We start from the raw sequence: 10,051 nt of genomic DNA on the forward strand, positions 1-10,051 counted from the left end.
ACAGGATGTGAAGAAAATAATTTCATACATAATATAAGGCAACAATAAATTTATTAGTAGCCATGTGAAAGAATAATCTTTCTGCTATAAGTTACAATATGGCTTGTTTGTTTTTGGCTTAGTAAGTAAAACTACATGAATCTAGAATACTTTTATACTTGCAAAGTAGAATTTACAAGTGGATCACATTATTTGAGAAGTGTTCTATTGGTTCTCAATTCAGAGTCAACATATCATTTTCAGAAATGTGAAGCTATACCATTTCTTTATTAAACTTAATTTACAAACTGAGAATACAGAATATAACTCTAATGTCCAAGGATTTGACCAGAAAATATTGATATCAGTCAAATTTAAAATATGTCCAAAAACATCAAAGAAGAGAGAACCTATGGTCCCTTTCATGTTGAAAAACTGCAGTTTTAATATTCCTAATTACCAGCCATGATGGCTGGGGCTGTATAACAATGTCTAAATGGGATATTCTTTCTCATACTCTGCCATAAATAATTATCTGTACAAAAAAGCCTTAGCACACAATACTGCCTCAAAACATTTATTTCAAGAAAATAATGAGCCAATATACATATTTAATAAGACAAGAGGTAAAGATAATATTTTAATTTACTGAATAGAATAGGCTGATAAGATGATAAACAATAGTACAGCACCTCTGTAGGTAATTACATTTACATCCTACAGGATAGTTACAAAATAATCCAAAGCCTATACAAAGACTGGGAAAATTGCAGCTCATTACAAGATCTTGTTGATTCTGAAGACAGCACCAAAGGCATATACAGTATTTAAGGCATAACACTGCAAAGATATTGAGTGTGTTCAGCTGATTGCATTATGCAAATAGGGCCCACATTTTAAGAATTTTTTTAATCTGCTCAGCCTTTAAAATAAAATTTTAAATGTGAAAACCTGAAAATACCCCCAAATGAATTTAATCAATTAGCCTATCACTCCTTTCCACCTAACACATGGGGCCAAGAAGAAAACCAGCAAAATGACATAAATTGACTAGTTATATTTCTAAAACTTAGTTAAACCAGGAAGAGCAAGAATAAATGTGCACAATACTGACACAAACCATAGATTCTGTTTTACCATCAGACAATGGATACCCAAGAAATGTTAAAAGAGACATTTCTAATGTGAACACTTTAGAACAATATTAACAAATATTAGGTATATTTATCTTCAATCATCAATCTTTCAAGAAAAATAATTTTTAAAATATTAGCAGGTGTTTGCAAAAAAGTAAATTCATCTTTTACAGGAATAATATGTATGACATATTTGTGCAAATGCCTACACACTTCATAATCTTTATAGAATATATCAGAGACTTGTTTCCACGCATCTTTCCCTTCTGACATCCATGCACAGTGGCTTAATGTGGCTATAAGAAATTAGAGGCAGATTCCTTGATCAAGTAGATATTGACAAAGACAGAAAAAGAACTAATGAGGTTATGCCCCATAATGGATTATCATACTCATTGAACATTCTAGATAGGCAGAAATACCAGACTTTGTTATAACCCACAGAGACATTTCCTGTGTGAAATAGTCACAGGCATGAGGACTTAAAGAATACTTTGGCATTATGTGTTACTTTCGGTATTTATTTCATTTATTACATTTCTATGCTAAATTTTAACTCCCCTACACGGTGACACTGGGTGACTTTGTTTATATTAAAAAAATAGGTAATATGACAGTTTATTTTTAAATGATACAATAAATGCAGCACCAAAAACAATGCTAGAAGCAGAAATTCTAGCATTAAGAGTAGGAGTGCCTAAGCTTTGTTCAACAGTGCATCCTAAATACAGTATATTTAAGAATTGAATTCCAATGCAATTTAAGTCATGCTAAAAGACTTGACTTTAATGTTATTTGCTCATGTTAAGATGATCCTTGCTGTATCCTACTGAGATTTCTAAAATCATGGGTAACCTAAAGGAAACATTTATTTCACTCGTCTGCATGTTTAAGCAAAACAAATCTTAATCAAAGAAGGGGACATTAAAACATCCCCACCCCCAAGCACAGAACTTACAATATAATAACAGGCTTGGAATGGTTTCCAAGAGAAAACTAAAGGGAATTAAAGGAAAGCTCAGAGAGAAAGCATCCTCATTCCTGCAGTAGAGATTCCAATTTCCAGGATCAACTGTTCCAGGACTGAGGTTTTGTAGCTTGAGTTGTAACATCAAGTAATTCTTGCCTCACTTCGATAGATTCTTTACTGATTGATAATAATTTTCGCAACTCTTTATTTTCAAGCTAGAAATCAAAAATAATGTGTGATCTGTTAGTGACAGAGACAATATATTCATTCAGTGCCATAAATTTGGGGAAAATCCATAATTACTTCCCATATATCACTCTTATCATCTTTCCATGCCGCTTTTAAAAAGATTTATCATCAGATAAATGTCCAACACTTCCTATGCGCACCATAGCAAACATACACGTTGCTAGCTTGTTAGCTAGCAAGACAGCTTTGTGAGGGGAATTTTACCATTGAATGCTGGATCCAAGTCAATGTAATCTTTCTGGAACAAAGGATTGTTGCGCTCACTCTTTGATTCCAGATAGCTGCTCCTCATGAGTAGATCACCCAAACTCTCACTTTTTATGATAAGGTTCTGAATGGAGTAGCTGAGAATCAGGATTTACCTCAAGCTCTCAAAGCAATCATTATGGGCACTAAGATGGAGAGAACCTTATATCTTAATCACTTTTTGGGATTTAAAAAAAAATGCATATTGTAGAGATTAAGATTCTTCAGACTGGCAAGGTTTTTCATCAAGTGATAATTGTGTAAATTTAATTTTAAAAGTTTTTTTATATGGGTTGCGTATATGGATTTTGGAGAATTAATAATGGATTAAGGGGCTAAAGGAATTTAAAACAATAGTTTTGAATTATTTAGAAGATACATTCTCATAGGGAAGTGAAGATTTGCATATTTTGTATGACAAGGAAATCTTGAAGGCTAGACCCCAGAGCTACAGGAGAAAGAAAACAGAGCAGAAATCCTTAATGCAAAATTTTGAATACCTTTCAGTTAAACCTTTGGACAGAATGGATCAGATGGTTGATAAGATTGATGGAGCATGTCCTAATGAAGTTGTAAAACAAGAACAAGCTGCAGTGGCTGTTTATTAAATTAATTTGGAGGGTGGCATTTGAATGTAATATAAATGTATCTGATGGAGACTTATTGTCTAGAGGAGATGAACAGACATTAGGGAACTGATTTGGATAATTTTTTTTCTTCAGTATATACAAAAGAGCTCTACCAAGACTGGTAAGGACTTTTAAGAAATAACAAAAGAATAAATTTTACTTATGGGTATAAGAAGAATCTATTAAAGGATTTTTGCTTTGAAACACAGATGAGCAGCAAATTCCCTGCAGAATTCTTTTTTGGGGTGTGTGTGTGTCAAATAATCTTTTTTAAAAACAGGAAAGTTTTATAAGTTTGTCTTCTTTGATCAGAGTTAAAAGAAGAAAATAGTTATATCTGGTTGATCTTGCTGGATTTTTATTGACAAAGATTGATTGATGGAGTACTTTCAATTTCTCCTCCTTATCTAGATGATGAACTATGAAGAGATGAGAGATTTTATTTAGAGATAGTGATAAGATATTGAAATTGTTTTTACCTGCTGAAATGAAGGGGAAAGTTACTTCTTTTTTTTCTTTCTGGATTATTTAATTATATAATACAACTTAGTTAAAAGTCATTATTCAAAATGTTGCAGAATTCCAGCTTTGTGAAACTCTGATTTCAAAGCTCCCCAAAGGATCCGAAGGTAGGACAAGAAGCAATGGGTGGAAACTAATCAAGGAGAGAACCAACCTATAACTAAGGAGAAATTTTCTGACAGTTAGAACAATTAATGAGTGGAATGACTTGTTTCCGCAAGTTTTGGGTGCTCAAGCACTGGACGTTTTAGGCATCCATTTATCTAAAATGATATAGGATTTCCTGCTTCAGCAGGGGGTTGGACTAGAGCAGTGATGGCGAATTTTTTTGACACCAAGTGCCAAAAAGGGAGCACTGTGTGCTTCATGCATGTGCGAGCTGATGTACATGCTCGTGTGGGCCACGACCAGGAAGAGGAGCTGCCCAGGGGGGATATGCACACTGGAAAATGAACTTCTGGTTTCTTGCATGCACATGCGCGCCAGACGGCAAGACTTTTGGCTACTGCCATGCATACGCACGGGCCAATCTGCTGGCTGGCACGCATGCTCACGCCAGAAAATGGAAGACGAGCTCTTCGGGTTTCCGGCACTGCCGCACATGCAAAGGCCAGCTGACTGGCGTGTATGCATGCGCACCAGAAACCCGGAACAGGAACAGGTGGTAGCGTGTGTGCCAGGCAACATGGCTCCATGTGCCACTTCTGGCACGCGTGCCATAGGTTCGCCATCATGTGATTAGAAGATCTCCAATGTCCCTTCAAACTTTTGTTATTCATTCTGTACAACTATGAAGCTACTTCAGTCTAGAGCCTGTAACAACCCTTATAGGAAACAATCAATGCTCTTTTAAATTTGGATGCTGAAAAATCACAAATATCTTCCTTTTCAACAATTCCACACTTCACAGATGTTCAGCACTTACCTCTAACTGTGCTAGCTTTTCTTGTATCTTATAATACTGATCACTGTCAACATTAACTGCTTTTCTCATAACCTCTCCCATTTCACAGATTATGTCAATCTGACTCTCAATCTCCTGCAGATAGATTGCGAAACAAAATGATTCTCAATTAAAAGCACATAAAAACAGATATTCATCACTATTGCAAATTTAAAATACTATTGTAATGAAGAGAGAAAAATAATGCTTGGCCGTAGGAATTCTCTTTAATTAAACTTGTGTTTGTCAACAAGGGGGAACAGCTGATGTAACTAGGCTTCAATAAACCTTTTCATTAGACTGAGTTGTTGAAATCTTTCAATTATAAAAACATGCTTAAATTGATGCAATTCATTAGAGATAGTAAAACAAATGCCACAGACAAGCAATATACTTTAAATGATAATCAGTCCAATATAAGGTTGGAAAAAATATCTATAATGAGACTTGTCTATCCAAGTCAAGAAAACTTTTAATGAATGACTGTTGAATTCTAAAGGGCTAATTTTAAGTTGTGCCTTTATACTACATTTTTACCGTATATTTCACTTTTTTAATATACAATACCATGACAGGTGTATGTCTTGGAACTACAGCAGTTGAAAAGGAACCAATTATTGCCATCATATACTTTTTAAATAATGCTGTTATTCCGTAACTCTGTTAAGATATATTTTAATTTTCTGAAAAATAGCTTTAACACAGACCCTATTATTATTTAGTAAGAAACATATTATTTTGCTCTGAAATATTTTTAATATGTGCTATGCTTATAAAATGTAGTCATCATCCAGTCTCGCCATGAAGTAGCAACATACTCAGTTTTCATTTAAGAGCTCTTGTATATCTACTTTGCTGGTCATGTTTTCCATTCCAAAAAAAAATTAAAATAACCTGTAGTATATGGAATGCCTTCTGAACAATCATAGGTTTATAGCCACCTACTTTGAAGCAGAATGTAATGGAATTTTGTAGGTTTTTTGTGACATAAAAATAATTGATTTTACCATCCATGGTATTTACAGTTATTTGCATTATAAGAACTCTTAAGTTTCTTTATGGCTCAGCTGCAATGCTTCCTCCTAGAAAGAAAAGGCACTTCTGAGATACTCCAGAGAAGAGACTCTTGAGGAAAAAGTGGGAGTCAAAAACAGAGCAGAGATGGATTCCAAATCCTGGCACTACCGGTTTGCTAATGCTCATGTGCAACACATGCGCAGAAGCATCCGGGCAGGTGGGCAGAGCCTCCCACCGCCACTACTACAACCAGGAGAAACCCACCTCTGGAACAGAGCACACATCCAAGCAACTCTCCTAAATTTATTTCTACTTTTTTTTTAGAGAGAACATAGTAATTTCTTACCTCAGACTGAGTTTGATGTACTTGCAAAACCGATTGAGAATCCACATCTTTTCTTTTCATCATGAGCTGCAGCATATGTTTTCTGTATTTGCTCATAATAAGTTCCAGTGCATCTTGATGTTCTTCCAAAGAGATCCATAGCTCTGAGAAAAAAAAGTGTAATTCCATGCTATAACTATATTGGTAGTATAATAATAATAATAATAATAATAATAATAATAATAATAATAATAATAATAATAATAATTTTTATTTGATTAGCCGCAACCCCCTCCCGAAGGACTCGGGGCGGCGTACAATCAAAACAAATAAAAATACACATAAGACAAACATATATACAAAAAGAACAGAGACATATACATATGTGCATGGAGGAGAGTTGACTTATAAGTGAAAGACAATTAAAAACACAATTTAAAATCCCCTTAAATAAAATTACTAAATTAAAAAACCCATCAGGAGCGATACGAAGTTATGGTTGAGCCAGGCCAGCTATTTGGAAAAGGTGGGTCTTGAGCTTGACACGGAAGGAGCGGAGGTCAGTAGTGGTCCTAATATCCAAACACATTGTGTATACACATTGGTCCCTACTATATGTTTGGTTATACTTCCATTCCAAATTCTTTCCCTGATGGCAGACCAGGGAGAGCCACTAAACTTCTTTGATCAATGCATACTCTGGATTAATATTTTATAATCAAGCAAATTTGGTTTATAGTCTAATCCTATGCATTTATTTGGGGGCAAATTTCTGTTTTTCACTGAAGCTTATTGTTATGTAAATGTATGGCAGACTATCTGTCACCTATTTATATAACATAACAGTTCATCAGTAACGTTACAATCTATTTTTCAAATAAGTTGCAGATTGAATATAATTTGAACAAAACTTTGGAGATATTTGTTTGTCTTGGTATCCTTATACAGCCAGCATATAATGCCATGAAGAACACCAATAATAAAATGATTTTGAGCTGATATTTTTACCATATGGTTTGTTGCACAATAAGTAATAAACTGAAACAGTGGTTCAAATTATACTCATTTTATCAGTTATTTATCCCAGATCTCACATACTTCCAAGCCTCAGAACATTCCTAAAATATTCTAAATTAAGCTCCAAAGCCCTCAATTAAATCATTATTTCTATAAAAATCATTCTAGCTCACAACTACTTCGTTAGAACAATGCTCACCTCTATTTTCTTGTTGCAGATCTCTGATCTGAGTGTTTTCCTGAGATAAGAGAATGTGAGGTTTATATTTAGAGAGATCCTTTAGCTCAGCTGCATCTTCTTGATACTTGTAAAAGAAAAAATGTTTTGTATGAGCCAGAAAACTTGTATAATGCAACACATCCATTAACCCCGCACTGCCAGTCAATTTGTGCCATTAATAAATCTGCACTCACCTTGTGTGAAAGAGTTGAACCAGCTTCTTTCATGGCTACTACTTTCTTATGCAACATAGTGGACTGATCAATGAGAGACTCAGCAGCATTATCATGATCTTTCAGCCTTTCCAGCAATGTCTTGGCATCTGTCAAGATCTTTTCTATTGTGCAGGCCATTTTTTTCTGAGAAGACAGGAGAGAGAGCCCAGATTCCAAGCTGACAGGATGTAACAATTGGGTGAGGGGAGGGTAAATAAATGTACAAATACCTGACCAGCATTGGCCAAAAGATCTCGGCTCGCGTCAGGTTGGAGAACAAGCCGGAATAAGAAAGTGGGAAGATCGCGCCACCGTGACCCCAATTCAAAGCTTTCGGTTCAGCTATTAGTAACCACTCAGGAAAACAGCACTGCCTAATCTTTGGTCTGTACCATCCTAAGAGCGGAGGGGGAAGAGACGAAGGAAAGGGATATTCCCCACCGCTCACCTGGATATCCCGAGGAACACCTCCCCCCCTTCCCCGCGATGTCTCTTCCTCGGGCGCGCGCATACAAACACACACACACACACACACATTCCCCACCGCTCACCTGGATATCCCGAGGAACACCCCCCCCTTCCCCGCAATGTCTCTTCCTCGCGCGCGCGCATACAAACACACACACACACACACACTCCCCACCGCTCACCTGGAAATCCCGAGGAACACCCCCCCCTCCTTCCCCGCAATGTCTCTTCCTCGCGCGCGCGCATACAAACACACACACACACACACACACACACCTGTGTGGCGGCCCCCACTTGGCCACGCAATACTGGACCTTAGCTGAAGGAACGAGGAGTGGGTAAGAGAACCACTAGAGGGCGCAGAGGTGACGGGCTCCGAGTCGCTGAACCGTCGTCGCTTCCGGTGTAACTTTCGGCTTCGGAAACTAAGGACGTCACGATTCTCCCAAGGCACTTCCGCTCCCCAGTGAAGCGGGTGAAGGGGGGGCGAGAAGGCGAGACACGAGCCTGGGTTTAATCTACGCGCGCAGGCTGGGCGTTCATCTGGTGTAGCTTGCCTTTGTTAGTCGGGGTGGTAGTGATGCGCGAGGTTAGTTGTCTATACAGCAACGCAACATAATGTAGTAGTATAGTATAGCCTTCGTTGTCATTGTCCATCATGTATACAACGAAATTGGTTGTGTACATGGTGTACAATGTACAACATCTCGAAAGTCGTTGAAGAGCCCCCAAAGTAGCAGCCCCTCTAACGGATTTCTAAAGCGGACAAGCATTTGAGCCGAGTAGAAGACCTGGCAGCCTAATCAAGAGCAGAGTTAAAATAATTCTTTAACTGGTTAAAACTGCTGCCTCGTTCCCTGACTAAACCCAAATGTTCTCGCAGGCCACTCTTGGCAGATATGAACACGAAATCCAAGAAGTGGATTTCAATTTTTTTTTTAACTTTCAAGTAAATAAACACAGAAATATAGTTCTGCTTGAGAAGCTTTAAATTTATATGAGAAATTTGTCTGCAATGTTCTTTGGGATTTTACCATCTTCTTTACCCCAAGTATGTAATGAGCAAAATATTAAATTGAATCTCAGATAACTTTATTAACTGCATTTATGAACGACTGCTATCCCAAATGATTATCAGTAGCTTACAAGATAAAATACATAATACACAAGATACAATAAATGCATAAGTGAAACACCTGAAAACTATTAAAAAGAATAACATTAAATAACAAACCAATGATAATCTAACCAAAATGGAATTGCAGCCCAAATGTGATCCAGAAGAGCTTGGTTCAAATTGTTTTTGGAAGGCAATCAATGCTGCCCAACTGACATGCTGGTCTAAAGTTTAGTGCCAAAAAGAAGCTGTGTCAGCCTTAGTCCCTTAACCCCAGAAGTCTTGCATAGCTAATGTCAATGCTTTTTTAAAAAAAGTATTGCTTTTTAAAATAACAGAACAGACAAAACACATACATAAAAGGCATATGTAATAAAATATATATTTAAAATTAAGTAGCTTAAAGTTAGTGAAAAAATATAGCAGAAAAAGCAAAATATAAAGCATATGTCATTACGGTAAAAAGTTACAATTCTATACATAATTATCTACATAATTATTAGCAGGGGGTTGGACTAGAAGACCTCCAAGGTCCCTTCCAACTCTATTATTGTATTATTGTATCTAATGCAAATATTTTGAGCAAATGTGGCCATATCTTTCCAATATTGCAGTAACAAATTTTAGTCATAGGGCACACAGAATTAATTGATGCCATTTAGCTGCCATGTTCCATGAACTAGGTACATAATTCAAGAGAATATTATCCTCTGGGAATTTTAACTCTTGTCATAGAGTCACAATTATATAGTCCACTATTTTCTCCCAAAACTTAAGTATAAGAACATGTTTTTTTAAAGAAGCATTGTCATTCTTATATTCCAAACAAAATACTGTTCCAGACAGTACTTTTTTATATAGGTTTATTGGAGTCCAATAAATTCCAAATTTTATTTTTTGTTGTTGTGTAAGTTGTAGTTTAAGGTACATTGACACTTTTGCTATAGAAATTAAGACATTCTCAATTGTCCAAGCAATATAAGAACTTCTATATTTTT

The 10,051-nt window shown here is 36.3% G+C and overlaps 1 protein-coding gene across 4 annotated transcripts; it reads right to left on the reverse strand.

Annotated features, from left to right (window-relative positions):
* Nucleotides 1–246: 246 nt before the first annotated feature.
* Nucleotides 247–9,381, reverse strand: SIKE1 (suppressor of IKBKE 1). 4 transcript variants are annotated; one of them, XM_081946158.1, is made up of 7 exons: nucleotides 9,270–9,381; nucleotides 7,699–7,916; nucleotides 7,448–7,612; nucleotides 7,233–7,338; nucleotides 6,038–6,180; nucleotides 4,657–4,770; nucleotides 247–2,300 (listed from the first exon to the last, which is right to left on the reverse strand). In XM_081946158.1, the coding sequence occupies exons 3-7, from the start codon at nucleotides 7,604–7,606 to the stop codon at nucleotides 2,184–2,186; spliced, it is 639 nt and encodes a 212-aa protein (XP_081802284.1). In that variant the 5' UTR covers nucleotides 7,607–7,612; nucleotides 7,699–7,916; nucleotides 9,270–9,381; the 3' UTR covers nucleotides 247–2,183. The 4 variants fall into 4 exon arrangements, with proteins under 4 accessions (XP_081802284.1, XP_081802285.1, XP_081802287.1 ...); XM_081946159.1 differs by lacking the exon at nucleotides 9,270–9,381 and adding an exon at nucleotides 8,213–8,241 and having other exon boundaries at nucleotides 7,699–7,864; XM_081946161.1 differs by lacking the exons at nucleotides 7,699–7,916; nucleotides 9,270–9,381 and adding an exon at nucleotides 8,213–8,324.
* Nucleotides 9,382–10,051: the final 670 nt, after the last annotated feature.

The sequence above is a fragment of the Natrix helvetica genome, assembly GCF_964273705.1.
Source record: "Natrix helvetica genome assembly, chromosome: 3".
NCBI classification, from domain to species: Eukaryota; Metazoa; Chordata; class Lepidosauria; order Squamata; family Natricidae; genus Natrix; species Natrix helvetica.

Bases quoted from the DNA above. Each gene is read 5' to 3' on its own strand.
- SIKE1 (XM_081946158.1), bottom strand. From the start codon at position 7,606: ATGGCCTGCACAATAGAAAAGATCTTGACAGATGCCAAGACATTGCTG. The intron at 4,771-6,037 runs GTAAGAAATTAC...ATCTATCTGCAG, and splicing joins TACATCAAACTCAGTCTGAG to GAGATTGAGAGTCAGATTGA. The intron at 2,301-4,656 runs GTAAGTGCTGAA...TTTGATTTCTAG, and splicing joins AAAAGCTAGCACAGTTAGAG to CTTGAAAATAAAGAGTTGCG.